General features: G+C 40.2%; 1 protein-coding gene across 5 annotated transcripts in view; it reads left to right on the top strand.

Moving 5' to 3' along the window:
- cryzl1 (crystallin, zeta (quinone reductase)-like 1) overlaps nucleotides 1-27,518 on the top strand; it is an 85,787-nt gene that overhangs the window by 15,264 nt on the left and 43,005 nt on the right. For all 5 annotated transcript variants that reach the window (XM_048603057.1, XM_048603058.1, XM_020532193.2 and 2 more), the window contains exons 3-7: nucleotides 3,308-3,385; nucleotides 5,365-5,437; nucleotides 8,739-8,783; nucleotides 8,872-8,940; nucleotides 19,575-19,708. In XM_048603057.1, coding sequence (XP_048459014.1) covers nucleotides 3,308-3,385; nucleotides 5,365-5,437; nucleotides 8,739-8,783; nucleotides 8,872-8,940; nucleotides 19,575-19,708 — 399 coding nt within the window. The remainder of the gene's footprint in view (nucleotides 1-3,307; nucleotides 3,386-5,364; nucleotides 5,438-8,738; nucleotides 8,784-8,871; nucleotides 8,941-19,574; nucleotides 19,709-27,518) is intronic.

Here is a 27,518-nt window from a genome sequence, read left to right on the forward strand (position 1 = left end):
TAGCCCCATAAATCTATTTCCCTATTCGATTAAATCAAGACAGTATTGGTTATAATGTCAGATACACGAGGTGAAAGTCTGAGAGATTTCAAACTCTCAACCACGTAGAATAGTTACATTTCTGTTCGTGATGACTCCATGATACGAGGCATCAGAATAAACAACAGCGGTCTTCGTGCTCCATTTTAATGCACAATTGTAAATGGAGGACAAAGATTGATATCGTTGCCGTTGGTTTAATTAAAAAATGTTTCAGTTCATTACTGACATGGTGATAACTGCCTAACTAAACATTTTGCAACATGTTTGTCTTATCAGGTATAAAGATGTCAGATTTCAGAGTATTGTGCGTAAACCAGTCAACTGTATTATTTATTAAAATCAGGACATAATTCAAATCTAACCATAACGAATTACAGCTCGCTTCCATTTGGTCAGTAACTACAAAGTTGCCGGTAAATGCCCTTAACATATTAAGGCTTTCCCATATAGCTCCAGCAGCACAGACAAAAATTGATTTCAGGCTGGAAAGGTGACTGATACTTCAGTCAAAGCTTAAAGAACATCTTAAAGGTGCAGAGGAGACGAAAAGGTTGAGGAAGACAATTTGAAGGCTTAAGGCATAGATGGCTAAAGACACTGCTGACTTAGGCAGCCTTTTGACTGATGTGCAAGAGGCCAGGATAAGGGGAATATGGAGTTTTCATAGATTAGAGTTAAAAGAAATTGTGTGCAGCAACCAAGATGTTACAGAACTACAAAATATGATAAGCTACAACTGTGTTGATGACAAGAAGTTGAATGATTAGGCAATGTTTTAATTAAATTTGCTTTAAATTACGTTGACACATTCACATGTTGCGGTTGCATCAAGAATTTTTAGAATAGAATAGCAATTTATTGTCATGTATGTTTTTACAAAAAAAATGCAGTGAAAAGTTTTAAAGATCTTCATACCACGGCACCTGTCTTAATGACACAAGTAATAGCTAAAGGAAAAAATGTAAAAATTAAGACAAAGTTCATCTCAGATCAGTTTCAGTTCAGGACAAATGCTGGAATACCCGGAAGCCACTGCCAAAGAAGTCTTTCATGCTGGTACAAGACCTCAGCGCTGGAGCAAGACCACCAAACAGACTGCCAATATGGGACAAGATGACAGCTGCACCAGGCTGAGACCATCACGCTGGGACGAGACTGCTCACCAAGCTGCTGGAATACTCCACACTGAAGAAGACCTCCTTGCAAGGTTGAGACCGTCACACCAGTCAGCTGGAATGCCCAGAGGCAGCCAATGAAGAAGACCTCAACGTTGGTACGAGGCGTCCACGCCAGGACAAGACTGCCAAACCTAGAGACCACCATGCCAAGCTGACACCACCCCTCCGGAACACACCACGCCGCGTCTTCACTGGGCTGAGATTGGCATTCCGGCTAGAAGCTGCCTCCTTGTCTTTGTAGCATTAGCTGGAATTAGAAATAAATTAGTCCATTGGAATACTTTGCTTGAATCAGTGTCAGTTCATCTGGAAATCATGTTTTGTAATGATAAGCAGGAGCCGAACGAATGATGTAACTCAATTTAGCTCCTGCTTGCAATTACAAGTATGATGAATATCCCTAATTCAGAGGATACTTGTGAATTTGTAAAGTTGGGCATCCATTCTGAAACCAAGGTTTTTTAATATTCTTTTATGGATTGTTACTGTAGTTGGTTAGGCCAATATTTACACCCTTATCAAGTTGCCCATGAGCAGGTGGTTGCGAGCTGCTGTCTGGAACCACAGTAGTCGTGTGGTGTAGATACTGTGTTATTGAGAAAAGAGGTTTTGGGTTTTGACCTAGTGGCAGTGGAGAAATGATATAGTTCCAAATTAGGATGGCCTATGGCAGTGTTTCCTAAACATTTTCTCATTGCAACCTCATCTTGAGGCTTAACAATTATGATGACCACCCCCAGTTGGAACGGTGAGAATGACAATGTGTTAGAGCAGGAACACGTCTGTTGAGGCTCCACGGCAGCCATTAACACATAGGATCTGGTGATGCTACTTCGGGAAATTAAGCAAAATACTGTGTATTCTGGAAATCTGATTTTAATAACGAAGTGCTGGAGAAACTTGGCAAATTTGACAATATCTTTGGAGATAAGTATTTCAAGTCCAATGACTCCTCTTCAGAACTCCACTTCAGAACCCACTCGGCCCTGATGTATGGTTTGGAGGGAATCTTGCAGGGGGTGGCATTCGCAGACATCTGCTACCTTTTTTAGGTGGTGATGGTTGTAGGTTTGGAAGGTGCTATTGAACGTCTGCTGCATTGTAAACCCACGTTTATGTTAACAAATCAATATGATTGTTCGACCATGTTCCCACTTGCCCTAGCTATGCTGGTGAACACTTTGAGTTTGGCTTCTTCTCCTGTAGTTGAAGTATGAGCTCACAGATAAAGGTCTGAGTATGCCAGTACGCAGTGGAAGTGTATCTGCTTGAATTTTCTTTAAGCCCCTTCAGTTAACTGCATTCTGGAAGTAGTCAAGACCAAGGCAAATTCAATTGCAAGACTTGCAGAATAATAGGTAAAGGTAAAGTGGCAATAGAGCTACCGGACCAAAGGGCTGCTTTCTCATTAGAGAGAGACAACCTGGAGGTTAAACATCCAGGTCACCACGCTTCAGACAAGGAGAAAGGAGAAGAGAGGAGACTTGTTTATAGTAACCTCAGCTGGTGCAGGAACTGAACCCACACTGACTGTTCTGCATTGCAAACCAGCCATCCAGCCAAATGAGCTAACTGATGCCCAGAGCAGAATACTGCTGATGGGAATCTGAAATAAAATCAGAAAATGCTGGAAGATGCTTAGAAGGTCAAGTGCCATCTGTGAAGAGAAAGAAACCGACAAAAATGAGGAAAATTGTTTGTATGGTGCCCAATCTGCTGAGGTATTCTTCAGCATTTTCTGATTTTATTCTGTCATAACGTAAACTATTTGTGGAGAGATACTGGATGACAAAGCTTGATCAAATGGATAAGTCTTAAGGTGTATCTTAAAGGAAGTGAAAAAGAATTGGTGGTGGGGGAGGATGTTCCATAGCTTAGGGCATTCGCAACTGAAGGCACAACATGCAGACTATAGGATCTTTCCTTTTTCTGACCACATGATGTTGTTGGTATAAACCGGATAGTATCACCAAAAGGCACATCTGTGCAACTGAGGCACAAACAAGGTATTCAGTAAAGGTGAATCAATGTCAATGCCCTATTAATAGGCACACTACTAACAAACATATTTGTTCCTTTCTTTTTAGGAATCTGTTCCAAGTGTCTATGGCCATTACGTAAAATTACAGGTTAAAGTTTGTGCTTTCAGTCCTTTGAATACAAAGGTAAATCTGCTTTAATGTTTGTATGTATTTGTAGTTAGGTATATAAGATATATATGCAAAACAGGAGCATGTCTTATTTCACTTAAACATCATTTTCTGTTGCATTTTATCACTTAGTCTTTGCTGTTTCTTTTGTACTATTTGCCTTTATGTTTACACCATCATAGCTTTCATTTCCCATTTTATTTTTCTTTACAGAAGTTTTGTTGTTTCCCAGTTTAAAATCTGAACATGCCTTGCTGTTGTCACCAAAAGACCAGATTCAGAACCTCTAGCCCCTCCAACATATGTGGGCACAACCCTCAGCAGTTAGCTGTCCAGTTTTTCCCTCCTACCTTTGGGGAAACAATTAAGCACTGATTTGCACCATGACAAGACTTGTAACTCACCAGGAACGGCATTTTCAAATTTACTGCAAGATTGGAAGTCCTGAACCCTCTAATCTTGTGTTATTTTCCATATTCTATCTCTGTCTTATTGATGCTTCTTTTAGGTATTTTATCCTTTGGTATTGGAATGAAAAACCATTTCAAGGCGATCAGCAAAGTCATATGGTGTTAAATGAAGTTATTGCTAGTATGGTTGCTTTTCTTTCCACAGTCATTGTAATTCTGTGGAAGGAGCAAATACCTTCAGGATACTCTCAAAATTGTTTCAAGATTCTCTTTGCCATGGAAATAGAGAAAGATTTGCCCAAGGCCAAGTGTTAGGCCAATGATCTAATAGAAGTAAAGGCTTTGCTGAAGGGAGAAGGATGGAGGGCGCACATAAGCTACTGGAAGTGTTATTTGAAAGATAATTAGGTGTTTTATTGCTAAAATAAAGTTTCACTGTATGGACTTGTGCCCTGTTATGACTGAGTTCTCTCAAGGCCTATTTTTGACAATATTTAGGTAACGAGTTTGCCAGCAATACGTTTGTGTCCAAAATGACTAGCTGGTAATAGTCTTTGAAATTTATTTACAATCAAATTTAACTCTCTTCCTAAATATGGAACAGTATTTTAAAATCAATACTGTCATTGTAAAGTGAATAATATCAATTAATATTTATTTACATTGTATTAGTGAATCATGTAACCATAATGAGCCATTGTGGGATGGGTGGGGGAGATATCTCACCAAGATCAGGGAAGATTTATGTTCTTTTTCTATCTGTATCTGGTTACGTATTTTAGAAAGAAACAAAATGTCTTCATGTACTTTTGGTCTCCGAGACTGAAAGTTAATTAGGTTAAGCACAAGATGAAAATTCTTGAGTAAGTAAACAAAGGCACAAATGGACCTTCTCCCCAAAATCCAGATGGTGAACATGAATCCCAAGTAACAAGACAATTGGCAGTGGGCAGAAAATGTCATATTCCAGTAAACCCTAGGGTACAAGGGGGGAGAAAAAATCCTGCTGTAACACAAAATCAGCATTAAAAAAAAGTTACTTCAACAGTGATCTTCTAGCATATGTTATTATATTTGTATTTTAGAGAACCATTTTACTATCTAAAATCTTCAAAACAAGTCCACTTAATCCCCAAAAAACTAATTTCCTCCAGCACTGATGCTCATTAGCAGCAGCTTGACCCATCTACAAAACGCATTGCAGAAATTCAACAAGGTTCCTGAAAAAGGACCTTCCAGATCCACAAACACTATCTTGTAGAAGGACAAGGGCAGCAAGTGGGAACACCATCATTTGTAAGTTCCTCTCCAAGCCACTCGTCATTCTAACTTGAAAATGTATTGCTGTACATTCAGGATGATTGGGACAAAATCCAGGAATTCCCTCCCTGAAGTCATTGTGGGTCTACTTACAGTAAATGGACTGTAGCAGTTCAAGAAGGCAGTTCACAACTTCTTCTCAAGGGCAGCAAAGGGCTGGCAATAAACAGTGGCCTATTTCTCATGTATCAATGTTTTTAAAATTGTAGTTTTAAAGAAAGGTGCATATTTCTTCATTTTAAAAACAAGTCACTTTATATTTAGCTGCTGAAGGAACTAAATTTGCAGGAAGATTTCTTACCAATTGGAAGAGAAGTTGCTGGAGTGGTTCTTGAAGGTTGGTGATGATTTGATTTTAATGTAAAATGATTAAGCCTTTCTATCCCTATCCTTTGGTTAAGAATTTATCCAGAAATGTTGTTCTGCACAGTTTTTAGTTTGCAAGTAAAAGGACTGCAACATGAAAAAAATCGGCATTATCTTTTTCTGGTCAAGCACAGAACATTAGTCTGGAGAAATGACAGCAGTATAGTTAAATTTAATTTTTTTCCACAGACTCTATTTAGAGATCCTGTACAGGATGTGGAGATTAATCTTTCAAACTAGTTCTTAGATCTATGTGAAATTAGCTAAGTGTGATGACCATGCAATTGGCTTCATCATTGCTGAACAAGAAAGAAAAAGATCACCAATGATTCTTAATTCTGCTGATTATCTAATGATAAAGTCTATAATTTATAAAAATCATATGCACTGGACAACAGTGAGATCCTAGTGGCCACTTAGCAAGCCAATACACTCTGTCTCTGTGCTTTACAAAAATTTAGAATGTTCATTTGGGTTGAAGCTGGTGCCTTTTTACTTCTTCCGTCTGCCTACACATAATATTTTACACCGAGCGGGATTTTTCCCATGTACTCTTGACACATTTGGTTCTCTGCTAGGCTGGGATATTGTGGAGATTGTCATTGTACCAGTTCCCCAAAGTGTTGCCCACTGCCTCCTCTTTTTGCCCCCTGTTGTGACAACCCGTTCGAAAGCAGTGAAATTAGTTGAGGCTCGTCAGCAACAAATTATCAACAATTTTCCAATATACCACTGCCATTGTGTCTACAGCCTGTTGGGTACAAAACAAAACAAAGAACAAAAGAGAAGTACAGCACAGGAAAAGGCCCTTTGACGCTCCAAGCCTGTGCCGATCATTATGTCCTGACTGAACTAAAAAACAAACCTTCTGGCCTTAGTCGGTCTATATCCCTCTAATCCCTCTCTATTCATGTAACCATTCAGATGCCTCTTTAAATGTCACCAACGTGTCTGCTTCCACCGCCTCTGGCAGTGCATTCCAGGATCCTACCACACTCTGCATGAAAAACTTCCCTCGCACATCTCCCTTAAACTTGTGCCTTCTCACCTTGAACCTGTGCCCCCTTGTAATTGAAACTTCAACCCTGGGAAAAAGCCTCTGACTATCCACCCTATCTATGCCTCTCAGAATTTTGTAGACCTCTATCAGGTCTGCTTTCAGCTGCTGACTTTCCAGTGGAAATAATCCTAGTCTTTGGCTACCAGGATGGTTAAAATGTCCTTCAACATCCTGGTGAACCTTCTCTGTACTCTTTCCAAAGCTTCCAAGTCCTTCTGGTAATGTGGCAACCAAAACCCCACACAATACTCCAAATGCAGGATAACAAGGATTTCATATAGCTGCAACATGTTTTGCCAACTCTTGTACTCCGTGCCCCGGCCAATGAAGGCAAACATGCCATGTGCCTTCTTAATCACCTTTGCCACCTATATTTTTGCCACTTGTAGGGAACTGTGGATCTGCACGCCTCGATCCATCTGTATGTTAATGTTCCTTAGGGTTCTGCCATTTACAGTATAATTCACACCTAAATTTGATCCTCCAACATGCATTCACCTCGCACTTGTTTGGATTAGCCTCCATCTGCCATTTCTGTCCTCTAGTCTCCAATCTATCTATATCCTGTTGTATCCTTTCACAGTCGTCGGCACTATCAGCAACTCCACCAATCTTTGTGTCATCTGCAAACTTACTAATCAGACCATCCACGTTTTCCTCCAGATCATCCCTATTGTTTGTAGTATATATAGGACCCAAGACTGATCCCTGTGGAATACCACTAGTTACTGGTCTCCACTCTGAAAAAAACACCCTCCCACTGCTACCCTGTGTCTTCTATGACCAAGCCAGTTTTGTATCCATCTAGCCAGCCCACCTCGAATCCCATGTTACTTTAGTTTTAGTATCAATCTGCCATGTGCATATGGGTTATGGGATATATGGGAGCCCACAGCAAATGTCCGTGGCCCTAAGATTCAAATCGTAAAGCCTGAGGTCCTCCACTGCAGAGACTTTAATTTTTCATCTAATTTCTTGAAGACTGCTGTTGTTTGAGGAATAGCATTGGTGTTGAATAAGTGGCACAATTGTGTCCAATTGTTTCACTCCTCCATTTAATCCAACCCCCTCACATTCCATGCAGACCAGTAGCACTGCCACCTCACCTTACTCTCATGGGCTGACTCTCTTTGTTCCTGCACAACCAGCTGGAAGCCCTTGATTAAATGGCAGCCTCAGATGCATCCTCTTGTTTTGCATCTCCTGTAAAATCATCCCTGGAGGCACTGCTTCTGTAAACAAGGTTGAGTCCCCACAATGATCTTGATCACTAAAAATTTGAAGTCTGACAGAGTCATAGCCGAGATAAACCATGGATGGACAGTGGGCTTTCTTCCCTAAGGACAATGAACCTCTGGGGTTTTTACAATGGTCTGATTGCTTTGTGGTGATTTTTTTACTGCTGATAATTTTATTATGAATTCATGGAAATAAAAATTATCATAATTAATTTCAAATTGCATTTCCTGGATTATCGGTTCAACTGTTTGGATTATTAGTCCACTGCTGTATACTACCACTGTGATTTTCTTCAGAGGAGCAGAAAACTGGAAGCTTAGGGAGATCAAATGTGTGACCGATCTAGGAATAAATGAGTCTTGTCCCAAAAGTTAACTACATACCATTAACCACCAGCTTCATGCACACAATCTCTTCAGTCACTGTAGCTCCAAATTTGTGACCTAATCTTGTATATCCACTAATATAAAGCTAGAATCAATAATTGCTGTATAGTTGGATAATAAAACATTAGAAAACTGAATAATTTAACTGTTTAAAATCATACGCTTTCATTTAGAGGAACTGTAAAAGCATTTAAAAACAGATGTTCAGAGTAGAAAAGAAACAATCAAGCATTGCTCTGGAACTATGCCTTTCTGCTGAGTTTTTGAGGCTGGCACACCACAGTATTTATTCTTCAGCTCTGCGTTGGGATGTTTTATTTTTTGAAAGGAAAGCTCTCTTCCTGTCCTAGGCCAATAATTGCAGTTATTTTTTTCCAAAACAAACATAGCCTTAAAACTTTAAAGGTTAAGAAACATACCAGCAGGTTTGCCTATTCCAAACAGAAGAAACTTCCTCACTTTGATAATGGATAGCTGTTACAATTTATTTCAAGAATGTTTCCATGTTTAAAAATTAAGTAGACAATAATGTACTCTCATTTGTTTTAAAATCTATTTAATGATATTCTTTAAATATACTTTTTCAGTTGGACCAAAAGTGAGGTTCTTTAAGCCAAATGATGAAGTAGTTGGTAAGCAAAATCAAAATATATTTGACATATATGCCAATGTTTTTGAAATTCCAAGGTTAATATGGTCACTGCTATGCCCATCTCACAGGGATTCTACCTTTGGATTGCAAAGAATCTGGACTTTCCGATATTCTGCTTGTTCATGAACATAGTCTTGGTAGGTAAAAATACTGTAATATCAATTCTTTTTTTCTTTAAGATGTCGTTTGAGCGCTTGTGATTTTTTAAAAAACTATTTTATTCTCGATTTTAGAGAGTTTTGGTTTGGAGCTGTGAACTGGGAATTGTATGCAAAAATGACTTTTTGACTGTGGTTAATTGTTTGCATTGAATGGAAAACAGACCAAACAAGCTTTTGTTTATTCATGAGGTCAGGCGTGGAAATTAATTGCAGGTTGGTTCCTGATCAAAAGATTTCTGTAGCCATTTCAATGCTGAAGAAGGGCATTATATTTAAACAGACAGAAGAATTTGGCTATTAATGAGGTTAGTATGTGGGAATTTATTCTAGCAAGCCTGGAAAAGACCTTCTGCTGAAGCAGATGACAGATGTTGAATGGTAACTGGGACTTGATGGAGGAGATGCTCAGTCTATCAGGCATTGATCAGAGTTTGAATTGGTTTTGGATTGTGTTTTGAAGGAAAAGGAATCTGACTGTTGATGTAACAGCATTATGTTTTGAAATCTCCCTGCCTAACCTCCCATGAGCAGCTGAGGGAATAAACAACTAAGTTATGAGTATTGAAGAAGGGTCGAGGCCCGAAACGTCAGCCTTCCTGCTCCTCTGATGCTGCTTGGCCTGCTGTGTTCATCCAGCTCTACACCTTGTTATCTCAAGTTATGAGTACTAATGCCTTCATCTGTGTGAAATTAAAGGCAACCCTGACTGACATCTCCAGAAAATCAATAGAAACCATCATCTTTTAGAATACAGCATACAGTTCTGGTCACCCTTCTATGGGCAGGAATTTGTTTAAACTTGAGAGAGTGCAGAAGAGGTTTTACGAAGATGTTGTCAGAATTGGAGGGTTTGAGTTCTAGGAAGAGACTGAATAGACTGGGGCTATTTTTCCCCTGGAGCGTTAGAGATTGAGGGGTGACCTTACAGAAGTTTATAAAAGAGCGGCATGGATACAGTCAATACTCAAGTTCTTTTTCCTTGTGTGTGCAAGTCCAAAACTCAAGGCATAGGTTTAGGGTGAGAGGGGAAAGATTTAGGAGAGACCAGAGGGGTGAAGTTTTCACACACAGCGTGATGCGTGTATGGAATGAGCTGCCAGAAAAAGTGGTGGAAGTGGGTACAATTACAACATTTAAATGTCATTTGGGTGGGTATATGAATAGGGGTTTTTTAGGGATATGAGCCAGATGCTGGCAAATGGGATTAGGCCAAATTCTAATGCCTGGTAGGTGTGGATGAGTTGGATCAAAGGGTCTGTTTCCATGCTGTATGACTCTCTCTATACCTGTGGAGCAATGCATTGTACAACAACTGAAGTACTCTGACTAGTTTTGTTATTTTCTTTTATTTATCCTTTATCCTTTGCTTATCTGCCTGTCCTTTGTACGAAAGAGGCTGAAAACAAAGATTTGGAGGTTAAAGTGTTATGGACCAGAGCAGGCCCCTCAAAATGTGTTAAGAGGGTAGCCCAGACCCCAACTTTATATTATTTTAAAGGTAGATGTGAAGTGGGTGTTGCAGATGTGATGCAACTCATCGAACTACTTGACATTAAGCAAAATAATTTATTTAAACACTACAGTTAAAATATAAACAAAGAGGAATTTGGAAGAACATAACTCTTGGAAAACTGAACCAACTAATAGGTACAGTACTTCTTACTAATTAGGTGTTCCAATATAGTAACATGCCTTAAACACATGCCATGGCAAAATGGCAAGTTCAGACACCGATTCTTACATGCAGTTCTCCAATCCAGGGGGAAACGCCATCAAGAGATTTTAGAGAAAGTAGCAGATAAGAATCATTTCCTTAAGCTTCCAACTCTTCTGAGACCCGACAGCTTCTGGTTGCTACAACTTTTTTAAAAAAACCAGAAAGCCTGATCTGAGAGAGCTGGCCGCTCCCATCCAAGCTGCTTCCATTGTTCCAACCTTCTTAAAAAAAACACCTGAAGGCCTCCTAAGTTGTTTACTTAAGCAGTGTTTATTAGCCAATTCAGTACCTCTGCCTTTACAATCTCTCTTCAAACAAAAACCCAGGGGAAAAAAACCTTCTAAAAGTGACAGCATTGTCACACAGGCAAAGATCCATTAGATTACTTTGTTATTTAATTTTTGCTCTGCTAAAGTATTGTTAATAAATTGCTAACTCATGTGTAAGATTATAAAATGGTGTCTACAGTTGATTATTCAAAGTCTAGGATTGGCTGTTCAAAAAGTCTGTTTAGGGACCATTGGGGTCAATTCTGAGGGTCTTTTAAAGGTTTTAAATTTCATTGTGTTGCAAATGCAGTGGCAGAAAGGTGATTTGGTTCAGATGGCTGTCTCCGTGTGGTAACAATGTGTAGTTGTCTCCCTTACTTGAAGTACAGCTGTGAAATAAATCAAAGCTTAATTTTGTTCTTGTGAACAAGTGGCAAAAGCGTTGACTATATAAAAGAAAAGCAACATTTACATTTATCAATATTTGCTGAAGCAGTCCACGTCCAAATGCATGATGCAGCATAATGTAGATAGTATCCTGATGCAGGTTGATATGTAACGAGGAACATTTGTGCGATCCAAGTACCAGGCAAATGAGCATCTCCAACAAAGAATCTCACCACCACCCCTTGACATTTAAGGGTATTTTCATCTTTTGATCAACATTCTGGGGGTTACATTTGGACTAGGTTTGTGAATACAGTGGCTACAACAGCAGATCACCGCAAATAACTTGCCTCCTGACTCTCCATGGCATGTCCATCATCGACAAAGCACCAGTCAGGACTATAGTGGAAGTTCCCCACTTCGCTTGGATGAATGCAGATCCAACAGCGCACATTCAAGAAGCTTGACAACCAGGACAATGCAGCCTGCTTAATTGGCACAGCTTCCATGTCATCCACTCCCCCACCATCAACGTTTAGTTGCTGTGTGTACCTCAGAATCACAGAAATGTTAAGGTGCAAAAGGAGCTCCTCTTCAGTAAGCTTTGCCCGTTCAGGAGGGAGGGATTACATCCAGTGAGACACAGCCTTAGTGAAGATATAGTTTAGAGATGAAAACAGAAATTGCTGGAATATCTCAGCAGGTCTTTGGAGAGAAATCAGAGTTCCTGTTTCTTGAAGAAGGGCCACTGAACCCAAAGCGTTAACTTTGACTTCTTACCTTGAAAAAGGATTTTTTTTTTTTGTTTCTGATTTCCAGCACCCACAGTTTTTTCGGGCATTTTTTGGTATGTTTGGAGAATTTGGAGGCAGCATGAGAATAGAATTGATAAATCTTTCTCTACTTTAAAAGTTTAAAATTCAGGAGCCTAATGGAAAGGGTAATAAGGTAGCTGACTGAGGGACAGGTATTGGTCAATCACCTGAAGCCTGAATAAGCGTTAATTACTATTGAAGCTTAATTAGTATATCTCACTTCACCTCTATTTAAGAGAGGGCCTGTTGTGCGCTTTCCATCAGGAAATCTTGCATGGTCCGGAAGGAAAGATCATATCCAGAATAAGACACAGCCTGAGTGAGTATACACTTCAGCGAGTTGGGCACTATTTTTTTCGGCTCATAGTTTGTAAGGTTTCTTTCAACAGGTTAAATTGAAGCTCAGGATCAGAGGCCCATTGTAAAAGAGTGACATCACAGGTAAACTGTAAGTTAATTGGTTGGTGATAGCTACTAAATTGTCTGTAACATAGGGGAAATATTTACAGGCTATAAACTAAAGTCCAAAACTTTTAAAAGTCAAATTAAGAACAAGGAATTATAATAGAGATGCTGGGTCAGGCAATGTATTGTAATTGCATGATATGGGAGCTGGTGAACCTCATCGTGCTTCATTGTGACTGCATCTGTAGCAGGTATTGGTTGCTTCAGGAACTCCGGCTCAGAGTTGATGCGCTGAGTCTGAGCTTCGAACACTGAGACACATCAGGGAAGGGCAGAGTTACCTGGATGCTGTGTTTCAGGAGACAGTCACACTCTTTAGATTAGCTACTTCTAATTTAGTCAATGGTCAGGGACAGAAGTGTGTGCCTATGAGTGAGGCTGTTCGAGGGATCCAGGAGGTAGTGCTCAAGTTCAGTTCCATGGAAAATTATGGAAAAAGTTAGTGGGAAGGGTTCAGCAGAGGTTATTAAAATTTCCAGAAAGGGTAAGAGGACAGAGAATATGGAAAGGGCCAGGAATCTAACTTCAGGCATAGCAGATAAAGGAACAATGATGACAAAATGGGCAGTCAAAATAGGGCTGAGGGTGTTGTATTTAAATGTGCACTATATATGGAACAAGGTAAATGAGCTTATAGCACAGGTTGAAATGTGTTGGGGATCACAGATGTGGCTGCAAGAAGATCACAGCTGAGGGGTCGGGGGGAGGCCAGGCAGAAAATAATTCAGGAAACAGAAAGGACATGTAGGAAAGGCACTTTCCAGCATGGCTTTGTACGGGAAAGGTCGTGTCTCAACCTTGATTGAGTTGTTTGAGGAAGTGGCAAAGATGATTGAGGGCAGGGTGGTACATGTTGTCGAGATTGACTTTAGCAAGGGCTTTGACAAAGTCCCTTGTGGCAGGCTGATTTTGAAAAAATGGTGAATTCACATGGCATCCACGGTGAACAATAAGATGGATACAGAACTGGCTTAGTCATGGAAAACAGTAGTGGTGGAAGAGTGTTTTTTTGACTGGAGATTTGTGACCAGTGGCATTCCACTGGTATCGCTACTGGGACCCCTGTTGTTTATATATAAATGATTTGGAGGAGAATGTAGGTGGTCTGATTAGTAAGTTTGTGGACAATTCAAAGATTGAGGGAGCTGCAGATATTGAGGAGGATTGCCAGGAGATACAGCGGGATTTAGATAGGCTGGAGAATTGGGTGGAAAAGTGGCAGATGGAGTTTAATCCTGACAGATACAAGGTGATTCATTTTAGCAAATCTTGTGCAGAAGAGAATAATATAGTAACTGGCAGAACCCTTAGTAGCATCAACGTACAGAGGGAATTAGGTGTATAGGTCCACAGTTTCCTGAAAGTGGCAACACAATTGGATAAGGTGGTCAAGAAGGTTTATGGCATGCTTGCCGTTATTGATCAGGGCATAGAGTATAAAAATTGGCGAGTCATGTTGTAGCTATATAGAACTTTAGTTAGGCTGCATTTGGAATATTATATACAGTTCTGGTTGCCACTCTAACGGAAGGATGTGGAAACAGTGCCCAAGTGGTATTATCATTGGACTGTTAATCCAGTGACCTGGGTAATGTTCTGGGGACCTGGGTTTGAGTCCTGCTGTGGTAGATGGTGGAATTTGTATTCAGTATTATATTTGTATTCAAATTAAGAGTCTAATGATTACCATGAAACTATTGTCAGAAAAACCTATGTTTTTCTCTAATGTCCTTTTAGGGAAGGAAAATGCCATTCTTACCTGGTCTGACCTACGTGTGACTCCAAACCCACAGCATTGTGGTTGGCTCTTAACTGACCTCTGGGCTATTGGCGATGGGCAATAAATGCTGCCTAGCCAGCATTGTCGTCAGCCTGTGAGTGAATAAATAAAAACAAGGTTTTGGAGAGGGTACAAAAATGGTTTACCAGGATATGCCTGGTTTGGAGGGTATTAGCAACGAGGTGAGATTGGACAACCTTGGTTTGTTTTCACTTGAATGTCGAAGAATGAGGATCAATCTGAAAGAAGTTTACAAAATTGAGAGGCATGGATAGTTTGGGTCTTTTGTTCTCCCCAGTGTAGAAATGCCAATTACTTGGGAACATAGTTTTAAAGTAGAAGAGGGTTACGTTTAAAGAAGATGAGAGGTGAGTTTTTCCACACAGAGGGTGGTAAGTGCCTGGAATGCATTACCAGACGAGGTGAAGGGAATACTACGGCAATGTTTAAGCAGCATCTTGACAGATAAATGAATAGGTAGGGAATAGAGGGACACGGACTGAGTAGAGGCAAACGGTTTCTAGTTTGGAAGGGCACTGTGTCTTGGCACAGCCTTGGTGGGCCAAAGGTCCACTTCCTGTGCTGTACTGTTCTTTGTTCACTTTGTCCTTGTTATTACAATAATCACAGGGGACTTCAACATGCAGGTAGACTGGGAAAATCACTTTGGTAGCGGATCTCAAGAAAAGGAATATGTCCTTTTTGATGAGATGTCTTTTCTTTTTGGAGCAGCTTGTGGTCCAACCTACTAGGAAACATACAATTCTGCATTTGTTGATGTGTCATGAGGCAGACTTGATTTAGGAAGGTTAAGGTAAGGAATCCCCGGGGGTAGCGACCATAATAACATAGAATTCAATTTGAGAGGGAGAAGCTGGAATCAGATGTAATGATATTACAATTGATTAAAGGTAATTAAATAAATGAGGCAGGAGCTGACCAGAGTTGCTTGGAAGAGGAGCCTAGCAGGGAAGATGATGGAGCAACTATGGCTGGAGTTTGAGGGTAATTCAGGAGGCACAGCAGAAATTCATCCCAAGGAAAAAGCAGCAAACAAATGAGGCAACCATGGTTGAAAAGGGAAGTCAGGAACAGCATAGAAGCAAAAGAAAAAGCATAGTGTGGTGAAGATTACAATCCATAAGATTGTAAAGTCTTTAAAAACCAGCAGAGGATAACTTTAAAAAAAGTAATAAGGGGGAGAAGATGAAATGTGAGAGTAAGCTCACTAGTAATAGAAAAGAAGAATGCAAGAGTTTTTGTTTTGGATATAAAAGGCAAGAGAGGCAAGAATGGACACGAAAATAGATAGAGGGACAAGTAGTGTTCGCGAAGGGGTAGGCTGCAGAAGGATTTGGACTGGCAGGGAGAGTGGACAAAGAAGTGGCAGATGGAATATAACATGGGAAGGTGTGAGGTTATGCAGTTTGGTAAGAATAGAGATGTAGGGGCAGCACAGCGGTTAGCAGCACTGCCTCAGCAGGAAGGACTTGGATTTGATTTCAGCCTTGGGTGACTGTCAGTGTAGAGTTGCACATTTTCCCTGTGTCTGCATGTGTTTCCTCGAGGTGCATGGTTTCCTTCCATACTCCAAAAATGTGCAGGTTAGGTGGATTGAACATGGGAAAAAAAAAAATTGCCCTGTGTTGTCCCGGATGTGCAGATTAGATGAATTAACTGTGATTTTAAAAAAAATCTTCATTTGGGATTTAAGGGATGAGGTGGGGTTGTGATGCTCTTCGGAGGGTCGGTGTAGATATGATGAGCCGAATGGTCTTTCCCTGCACTGTAGTGGTTCTATGATTACTTTCTGAATGGGGAAGGGCTTCAAAAACCTGAAGCACAAGAGGACTAGGGAGTGCTCTGTAAGAGTTCTCTTTAGGTTACCGTACAGGTTCAGTTGGCAGTTAAGGGAAAAGCAATGCTAGCATTCATTTCAAGAGGCCTTGAGTACAAGAGCAGAAATGTACTGCTGAGGCTGCATAAGGCTGTGGTCAGACTGCAATTGAATGTTGTGAGCAGTTTTGGACCCCATATTTAAGGAAGTACATGCTGGTGCTGAAGGGGTTCCAGCGGAGATTTACAAGAATGGACCTGGGGTTGAAGGACTTGGCATATAAGGAATGGTTGAGGACTCTGGGTCTGTACTTGATGAAGTTTAGAAGGATGAGGGGGGGAATCTGATTGAAATTTACAGAATACTGAGAGGCCTGGATAGAGTGGATGTGGAGAAGATGTTTTCACTGGTAGAAGAGGCTAGGATCTAAGGGCACAGCCTCAGAGTGAAGAGTGTCAAGCCTTGAGAACTGAGATGAGGAGGAATTTCTTCAGCCAGAGGGTAGTGAATTTGAGGAACTCAATGCTGCAGAGACCTGAGGAGGCCAAATCATTGAGTGTACTTAAGACCGAGATACATAGGTTTTTGATTAATAAGGGCATCCAGGGTTAGGGGGATAAGGCAGGAGAATGGGATTGAGAAACATATCAGCCATGATCAAACAGTGGAACAAACTCCTTGAATGGCAAGGCCTAATTCTGCCCTTTGTCTTATAGTCTACTGGTCCAAGGAGGGCATTTGGCCCAACATGCCTGCACCAGCTCATAAAATGAGCTTCATTGCTGAGTGCCAGTCTCCTACTTTTCTCCCCATGATCTTATCCAACATTAATTTATCCTACTAAACATCCAATGTCCACCTGAATGTCTTAATTGGAACTGCCTCTACCACACTTCCAGGCAGTGACGTGCCATACCATCTTACAAGGTACCTTACTTTAGAGTCATAGAGCATGGAAACAGGCACTTTGGCCCAATTTGTCCATGCGGACCAAGTTTTCCTAAATTTCTTAGACAAGGCACTTAAGAAACTTACCGATCCTCCATCGTTGAAAACCCATGACTACTATTGTCTAGAACAACAAGAGCTGCAGATACATGAATATCACAATCTGTAAGTTTCCCTTCAAATCACACACCATGCTGACTTGGAAATTATATTACCGTTCCTTCACTGTTGCTGGGTCAACATCCTGGAACTCCTTCTATTATGACTTTTTGGATGTGCCTGCACCAAATCAAGCACTTCAAGAAGGCAGCTCACCAGCACCTTCTCAAAGGCATCTCAGGAGGACTCCCACATCCCATAAATGAATAAAAAGGAGCATGCCAAAATATAAACCCAATTTATTAAGTATGCTGTTTTTAGTTGTCTAAATATAAATAATTTTTGCTTGAAGTGTCACCTTTTCACATTCTGATCAAAGATTTAATTGGATGCTAAGCGATCTGGGTATGCAGATACAATAACAAACAGATTATGTGAAAAATCCCATGACTTTTGGACTTGATGTTCAAATCGATTTTGAATGAAATTGTATGGACATGTTTCATTTGTAAATGATGACTGGTAGGCAGCAACTCCTGGTCATATGCCAGGTCTTAAACTGCCACGCCAATCTTCTCTGCAGTATTCAATGTTGCAATAAAAGATGCATATATAGAAAAAAATGAGGCAGTTGCACAAAGAAAATCTGAAAGGCACAGTGAAAGAGCAGCAGAAAGTGAAGAGGTGAGGGAAAGGATAATGGATAAATGTACAAGGATTATCGTGAGCGATTATCTGAGACATTTCGAAAAGACAAAGAAGAGTGCACTCTGCTGATGGAAATACTTTAAAACAAGACGTGAGCAATGCGACTTAAATTATGACAATGTTTGGGCATGAGGGAATAAATATATAAAAAAAACTTGAAACAAATATTCTCTTAATCTAACAAGGGCCCTGACCTTTATATGTTCAGATTTATTTGTCCTAATAAGACTTTATCTGTCTGACTTTTTTCACTGAATATGGAAAAAAGTGAGTGTTTTCATTCTTCCAGCTTCTGGGCGCCACCTCACAGCTGTAATCCATCAGTACATCTGTAGTTTTCCTAACAAAATTAAGGCCTTCACGTATAGAGTTAATTGCATAGATTCTGTGTGTGCGCGCGCGCGCGCTGATATACACGCGCTATCAGCACATTTTCTGGTTGGATAGCCATGATTTCTATGACAATCACCAGAAGCCCTGCAGTAATTGGCTGTTGCTGTGGAAATTGTGAACAGCTGAACAGGGCAAAAATGCACCAACATTCGTACCCAAAATACCATGTGTGGGTGGTCAGCATTTGTAATAAATTGTTTCCTTTTTAATGCATGGTTTGTAACTAATTTTAACCCGTGATGTGCCTTTTGAAGCCAAGAGTCTCTGCAGTTGTGGTTGAAGCACAAAACCAGGAAAACATGGTCAATTTGTTAAAAATGTCTCCGAATGGCCTCTCCATAAATCTTAAAGTACTACAAAACTATTCTTACAAAGCACTTAAAATAATTATTAATATTAGACTATTACAATCCTCTCTCTCCTTGCGCACACACTCTGTCTTACTCTCTTGGCCTAATGATGGCTTTTGAGAAATCTCGACCTTCAGAAATATTCACAAATTTATTTCATAATATCTTTAGTCGCTTCTTCTAACTTACGTGACATAAGATGTACGACTAGAAATAGATCCATCGAGTCTGCTCCGCGATTCAATGAGGTCATGGGTGATCTGATAATCCTCAACTCCACTTTCCTGCCTTATCCCTTTGATTCCCTTACTGATTAAAAGCCTGTCTGTCTCAGCTTTGAATGTGCCTAATGACCCAATCTCAAAAGCCTCTGTGTAATGCAGTAAAGAATTGCACAGATTCACTACCCTCTGAAAGACGAAGTTCTTCCTAATCTCTTCCTTCGATGTGTGACTCCTTGTTCTGAGATTGTCCTTTGTCCCTAGGCTGTTCCAGAAGGACTAACAACCTTTCTGCATCTATCTTGCCAAGTCCCTTAAGAAACTTGTATGTTTCAAGAAAGCTTCCTATCATTATTTTCAACTCCAGTGAGTACAGGCCCAACCTACTCAACCTCCTCAACCTCACGCAACTCATTGAAAAGAAAATCTCTCCAGGCTCAGGACAAACCTAGTGAGCATTTTCTAGGGCCTCCGATGCTAGTATCTCCCCTTTTAGATGAGTTTTACTTTGTTCTATGTCTGAAAAAAGAGTAGAACATGTTAAACAATACAAAAAAAAAATTTATTTTGTTTTGCATTTTTCCACTATTTTTCTTCTAATATATTGGTCTTCAAATGCAGTAAAGAAACCTGAAAATGTGAGCTGGGTGGATGCTGCAGGGACTATTTGTGATGGATTGCGTGCATATATGGCTTTGCACACACACACTCATGTCAGTGCTGGGACAACTGTGTTAGTAATGGAAGGAGCAAATGTAAGTATTAATTAAACGTCTATTCAGTTAAGGTTCAAGATCTGGTGTCTTCACAAGTTCATAAGAAAAACATATTTATTCCCTTTCTTCTTCAAAAATGTTATTTGTTGGTGCAGCATAGTTCTTGGAGAATAAGGATAATCCTGTTCTCTGATGCAATATGAAGGTCTCCATTGTATGTTTTTCTTGATTCCGCAGCCATTTTCCTGAGAACTCAATTTGATCTTTGTATGAAATCTGCTGTCATTTATTGATGTGTTCTGTTACTTAAACTGCATTTCAGATGGTCTATGATTGAACTTTCTGATTCATTTTACCTCCGTATATATCTGCTTTTGTCAATAGCCGCTCTGTCCCTTTTATAATGGTTTCTTTATTATGTATTTAGTCTGTCTCTGTTCTGGAACATAAAGCATTTTATAATATTAAGACCTTAGCACTATATCTTGCTAAATTGTTAAGCATTGAATTATAGTTTTACAGTGAAATCAGCTTGCAAATATTTAAACAAGATTTTTCTCTTTTTGTTAACAATTCTTCAGTTTTTCTTTTAATCTACTTCAACACTGAAGTTCTCCCATTGCTGTCTAATCCCGCCTGTAGTGATTCACGAATCTGTGATATCTCACAATACTCAATCTGGAAAGGAAACTAATTGCTGATTCCAATATTATGTTATGTTTGGTGCAGATTTTAGCCCCCCAGAAGCAAAACCCACTCATAGTAGAAGAAGACTGAGTGGCATTGATTGACAGAAAATAAGTCGCCTTTAAAACCTTCATGGTAATTTCCTGTTTGGAAGAATTACTTTGTTGGTCTACAAATTGAGCAGTCTTAATATCTGATGAGATCATAAGACTGCTGTCTTGCTCAAGGAAGAGGGAGAGAGATGACTGATGGTGTTTTAATCTGAGGGTCACCATACCTCAGACAAGGGGAGAGGGTGAAAAGAAGTGCCCTTCATGGGAGCCTTGGCCAGTGTGGGAATTGAATGCATGCTGTGTGCTATTTCAAATTGTTGTTCAGTGAATAACCTGTTGACTTATTAATATGTGCGTATGACCCTGGGTCAATTAGCTCAGTTGGCTGGATCGGTGACTTCTAATGCAGAATGAGGTCAGCAGCGTGGGTTCAATTCTCACAACGGCTGAGGTTACCATGTCGCCTTCTGAACCTCTCTCCTCACCTGAAGTTTGACTGTCAGGATAAAGCATCAATAGTCATCCCTCACTGTATGAGGGAGCAGTCTATGGTCCAGTAGGTGACTTTACCTTTATGCTTGCTGAATCCACTAACAAATTTTACAACAAATTACACAAAGTGTGTGTATAAATTGGACTATAAATCTCTTAACATGCAAATTTTCAGTTTTAGAAAGTACTTTACAAGATTTAATGCCTAGAATCATTTAGGTATACTTATATAGTTGAAGATAATGTTGAAATTTCAGATCTGTTTTGTAAAAAGTTTCCGTGACGAGAAATGAAATCCCTCAGTTAAATCACATTGTTATATCTTGTTTATGCTGAAAACCTCACTGGATGCTCATGTTAGAAAAAGTTTATTTTTTCCCCTTTTGGGAAAATTACCCAATATATAAATGCTATGGTTTCACCATTTACTTTATCTTTGCAAGGAGAAAAGATTGAAGAAAGCAATTAATTTGAAACTAAAATATTGAGTTGAGTTTGTATAAACTTTTGAGGATTGTACAGCCTGAAGCACAAAACAGCTTTTGGCACAAAATATGTGATAATTAATATTAAATTAACAAATGACAAATGCAAAAGTGCCTTCAATAAAGACGACCTTGATATTTGATGTTCATTTGATATCACATCAGCATATTGATAAAGCTCACAAATAAGAGCTCTTGAAGCATATTGGTGAGTTTAGTATTCAGGTGAAATTAACAACAGACAACTCCATAGTGAATTATGAATACATTTATTACCAATCGTGACCTATTTAACAGAATACTCGTAGTAAATTATCCCAACCCTTTAAGGTTTTGTTGGCAACTATGTTGGTTCATGCCACATCCAATTTGAACAAAGACTCTATATTTACCTCTCAATAGCTGGTAACGATTCTTTTGTGATTGTTGAATTGTCTATAAGATTTTCTTTTATTGCTAATTCATATGTGTGTGTGTATCCCTAACTGCCCTTGAACGGAGTAGCTTGTGAGGCTATTTTAGAGGACAGTGGAAAGATAACCACGTTGCTGTGAATCTGGAGGCATATGTATGCCAGACCAAGTAAGGGTGGCAAAGTTTCTTCTCTCAGCGATACCCATGAACCTCATGGGTTTTTACAACAATCAGTGACAGTTGTCATGATCACAGCCACTGAGGCCTTTTATATTCCAAATTAATTACTTAAATTTAAATTCCAGTTACCTTGATGTGATTTGAACTCGTATTCCCCGAATGTTAGCCTGGATGTCTGGGTTACTAGTCGAGAGATATCACCACTCTGCTAATGTCTTCCCCAGTTTGGGTACAAGCCTGTTCAACTTTATGTAAGATTTTGGCTGCCTCTTCAGGGTCCAAAGTTATAATGTGATCTCAAAATTTAACTACTTTAATTTGAAACAGTAATTTCATTTTGTTCGAAGTGTCAATAACAGGTGGATGAGAGTATATACTGGAATACTTTACAAAAGACCCACTGTGGTCACAACCAAGTGAGGAGCATGCAGGTGGATAGGAAATGGGTGACTGCCAAACAGTCTGAGAGCCAGGCAGGTGGTACAAGAATCCTGAGACAGGCTGACTTGCTGATTGGCTTTCTATTTTGGATATTGGTTAGGATGATTCTTCTTCAGAGGAGTTCAGTCATAGCCAAGTCCATGGCACCATAGGTGTCTGAGCTGCTCAGGACGGGAGGAAGAGGAGTGAAAGACCAAAAGCAATATGGAATTAGTTAGGGCAACAGACAAGTATTTTTGTGACCATAGATGTGTCTGCAGGGGGTGGAACTTTTCCCATCATTGGGTGTCATGAGCAATGGTGAAAAAAGTGGAAAAATACAGACAAAATTAAAGAAAAAGCAAAACCAAATCACTGAGAAAATGTTTTGCAATTTTCTCCTCTCAAGCTTTAATGGCAACTTCAGAATCTCACTAGTGAGCAATGACAATCTTATTTCCTTACATTTGTAACTCATTAATGCCCCAGTTCCCCTCATTTTTATACACCACTTCTAATGCTCCTTTCCTTCAGTTGAGAAACTAAATGATGCAAAGTCCTGACATGTAAATCAGAGTGGGTACCTGCAAGCTGCAGCTTATTGAATGCTCATCCTAGTCATCATGCATCATCCTTCCATGCTTCATAGCCACCGTTATCCTTAAACGGCAAGCATGGGAGTCACCATTGGCAAACAGCTAGCCTCGCCATTATAATTGTGCCTGCCCTCAGACCAAATCTGTCATCACTTCAGCCTTTCAATATTCTCCATTGGAGTTCAGGGACACCTATGTCTTGGATCCTTATGCAGTTCACTTTGCACACAGAGGCACACGCATCTCATGTATCTATATATTGATTGACCTGGAGGCCACCACCCTAGTCTATTACACTGCTTTCTTAGAATACATATTGTTGTACTGGCGTCTAGTTCCAGAATTTGCTGCCATATATGGACCACGAAAGTGCTCATTGCAGCAGCAAAAATCATCAAAGACAATGCTACCTTAGAAATCCTTTATCAAAGCATAATGGTGATCTTTTTGGGAAGCCTCAATGCCGTGCCATGTGAGAGTATAACATGTAGTTTCATTGTGATGGATGTCACAGCTCAGGAGTAGCTTGAATAAAATTGTTATCTCTGTGACATTCACCAAAGATGAATGAGCTTCACACAGCTCAGAGATTGCTATGGCTAAAATCCTGTGCCCTTGATTCAAATACAGAGACAATGTGGAAGTGATTCTTACAGGATAAACCAGCAGCTATCGCAAAGTTTCCAGCAGATGAAGACATAGCAAAGAAATGGAGGGGTATGATGAAACTCCGTATCGATAGGCCTGTGTCATTTTCTCCTCTTGTCTCAAAAATAGTACAGGCATTGATAAACAATGTCTGGGGCTCCCATCACTGAACTGTGTCATCTGTTGGAGCAGGACTTGAACTCCGGACAGAATAACAGTCCTATCCTAGTGGCCGTCCTGAATTTTTATGCTACCAGCTCATTTCAAGAAGCAACTGGGGCCACGTATGACATTTCCCAACCGCCCACCCATATATATAACCAGAATGTAACTGATGCCATTTTCTCCAGAGCAGAACCATTTGTATCCTTCACCCAGGACAAAAAGAGTTGAGCAGTTCTGACATTAGGATTCTTCACCATCAATGGTTTTCCCCAAGGCCAGGGTACTATTGACTGCACCCGTGTTGCTTTGAGAGCACCTATTAATAACCATTAGAGTTTGTCAAGTCTTCCACTCCATCAATACCAAATTACATATGAGCCTAGATGTGAAATTTTGGAGATCTGCACTTGATATCCAGAGTTATCATTACTCTTATTAGAGAAGTCCCTGTGTCCTTCTGAAATACTGGGTCCATTCAGGAATGGCTCCTAAAATCTTGACAAAATCTTAAACACTGGCAGAGAAGGACGATACAACACTGCTGACAATTCTATCAATACTATAGTGGAACAGATCGTAGGCCTCCTTATGATGTGTAAACGCTTGACTCTGCTGAAACAGTCCGTGTACTGCATCATTATGGCATGCTGTGCTCTTCACAACTGGAGCTGACCAAATGGGGAGGTGGTGGTGCTGGTGGGGGAGGAGAATACATGTCCGGGGGGGTCAAACAAAATGGGAGGAAAATGTAATCTTCTGAGATTTAGGACATTGACAAAGAAGGCTGCTCAAGAAAGTATGACAAAGTAACGCATCATTGAGCTCAAGAGGCCAAAGATAAACTAATTGTAATCCATTTCCACGATGAGTAAGCAGGGTTAGGACATGGTTTCAATGTTTAAGATTGTTCGTTCTTTCTGGGCCAGAGGGTCTGTGTTCAAATCTCACCCATTGCAGAGTTGTGTCACAACCCATCTAGAGAAGTTGTTTCTAATAAAAAAAAGTTTGATTCTTCCCCATTAGAGTGTTGGTTTCTGAACAGGAAAGGAGCCCATGATGGAAAGGTGGAAACCAGTGTTTGGACTCAGATAAACTTCTGTCCGCTCTGAAAGGAGTCTAGATAGGTTGATCTTGTTTTCCTTGGAGGAGACCAGGCTGAGAAGGACCCTGATTGAATAGTATAGAATTGAAAGGCATCGATAGAAATAAACTTGTCCCTTTCATAGAGGGACATTGATTTAAGATAAAGGGCAAGAGGCTTAAGAGGATTTAAGGAAAGTTACTGTCTGAAAAGTTGGTAGTGACTGGAACGATCAAAACATTTAAAAGGTTTTTAGATGATCTGTGGCTTGAAGTGGCGTAGCATACAAGGCTATGGGGCCAAGCGCTGAAAAATGAGACTCTAGTAGATAGGTGCTTGATAACTGGCATGGACACAATAGGCTGACGAATCGCTTTCTATGCTGTAAAATTCGATGACTCCATAACCATCCATTACAGAGACTCTAGTCCAGACATACTACACCTCTGAGCACTTCAGGTTTCTATTTAATTGACTCCTTCCATGTTCTTTCCTATGAACAGTGAAGACAATGTGATGATTCCTTTCCGAGTCTGCTGACATGAACTCGTCACAAAATCCGAGACCTTAAACTTTCCCAGTTCCAAACACTTGCAGATTTCTATTCTAATTCTCCTGGCCTGGTAGCTTCGCAAATTCAACATTTCTGCAGGGGTGGCTGGCTTCCCTTGATCTGAACTGGAAAAACTTCTAAGCGAGAAACTAAAAGTTGCTTTATTGAACTTCAGTGTTTTCTAAACTGAGCTACAAAACTTGCTTCTGAAGTCAGTCACTGATGTTTCTGAGTTGAACTGAGAACAAAGCTAATGGCCTTTAAATGTATTTACCCTACCTGACATAAATATCGCAGGATAATCTTCTTTCCATTAACACTGATTTATATTTCCTATTCACCACCCTGACTTGGAAATATATCACCTTTCCTTCACTATCAATGGGTCGAAATCCTGGAATTCCCTCCCGAACAGTATTGCGGATCAACCCATAGCAGGTGGACTGCAGTGGTTTGAGAAAGCAGCTCACCACCACCTTCTCAACAGCAACCAGGGATGTTCGATGAATGCTGGCCAGTCAGCAACACCCACATCCCACAAATGGATTTAAAAAATAAAACCACGGGAGTCTGCAACCTTCACAGGTTATTATTCAGCCCTTAACTAAACTAAGTAACCTACTTTCTGAGCAGTGTTGGATTTAGGTCTCTGTTCCATGATCACTTGCTGACCTTCTTTAAAAAACATTTTTACGCAGTAACCCACAGCTGTCTTTTTAAAACAATCCAAATAGATAGACGATACCTGGGTGGTTGTATAAATTCTGTGGTTTCTGCAAAAGATCTTGCAGACCGGAAAATAGTTACTGTAACTCCATTGTTTAAGAAGGGAAAAAGAATGGAGAACTACAAACCTGTTAGCTTGACGTAAGTAGCCAGTAAAATGTTAGAATATGTTACAGACGGTAAGATAAAGGAACGGAATCAGCCGTTTTGTCCCATCGAGTCTACACCATCATTCAATCATGGTTATGTTTCTCAACCCCATTCTCCTGCCTTCTCCCTGTAATCCTTGATTCCCTTTCTAATGAAGAGCCTATCTATCTCTGGCTTAAATACACTCAATGGCTTGGAGCGGCAATGAGTTCCACAGATTCAACACCCTCTGGCTGAAGAAATTCCTCCTCATCTCAGTTCTACAGTGTTGTTCCTTCACTCTGAGGCTACACCCTTGGGTGGAAACATCATCTTCACGTTCACTGTATCCAGGCCTCTCAGTATTCGGTAAGTTTCAATCAGATTCCCCCCTACTCCTTCTAAACTCCATTGAATACAGACCCAGAGTCCTTAACCATTCCTCACATGTCAAGCCCATCATCTCCAGGATTATTCTTGTAAACGACCTCCGGACCTTCTCAAAGCCCAGCACATCCTTAGGTATGGGGCCCAAACTGCTCACATTTTTCCAAATATGGTCTGACCAGAGCCTTATTCAGCCTCAGCAGTAGATCTCTGCTCTTGTATTCTAGCCCTCTTGAAATGAATGTATCGTTGCATTTGCCATCCTAACTGCCAAGTGAACCTGCATGTTAACCTTAAGAGAATACTGAACTAAGGCTCCCAAGTTCCTTTGTGCTTCAGATATCTGAAGGCTTTCCCCATTTAGAAAATACACCTCTTCCTGCCAAAGTGCATAACTTCACACTTTCCCACATTATATTCCATCTGCCACTTCTTTGCCCACTCTTCTAGCCTCTCCAAGTCCTTCTGCAGCCTCACCCCTTCCTCAACCCTATCTGTTCCTTCTTATCTTTGTGTCACCTGCAAACTTACCAACGAAGTCCTCAATTCCTTCATTCAGGTTGTTAATGCTTCACTTGAATAGTTGTGGTTCCAAGACTGACCCTTGTGGAACTCTGCTAGTTACCAGCTGATATCCTGAAAAAGACCCCATTGTCCTCACTTTCTATCTTCTGCCAGACAGCTAATCCTCTAGCAATGTCAGTACTTTGCCCCTAACACCATGGGCCCTCATCTTATTTAGCAACTTCCTGCGCAGCACCTTGTCAAAGGCCTTCTGGAAATCCAAATAGATGATGTGCACTGGCTCTCCTTTATCTAACTTGCTCGTTCCC

The sequence above is a fragment of the Rhincodon typus genome, chromosome 11, assembly GCF_021869965.1.
Source record: "Rhincodon typus isolate 14 chromosome 11, sRhiTyp1.1, whole genome shotgun sequence".
Taxonomy (NCBI): domain Eukaryota; kingdom Metazoa; phylum Chordata; class Chondrichthyes; order Orectolobiformes; family Rhincodontidae; genus Rhincodon; species Rhincodon typus.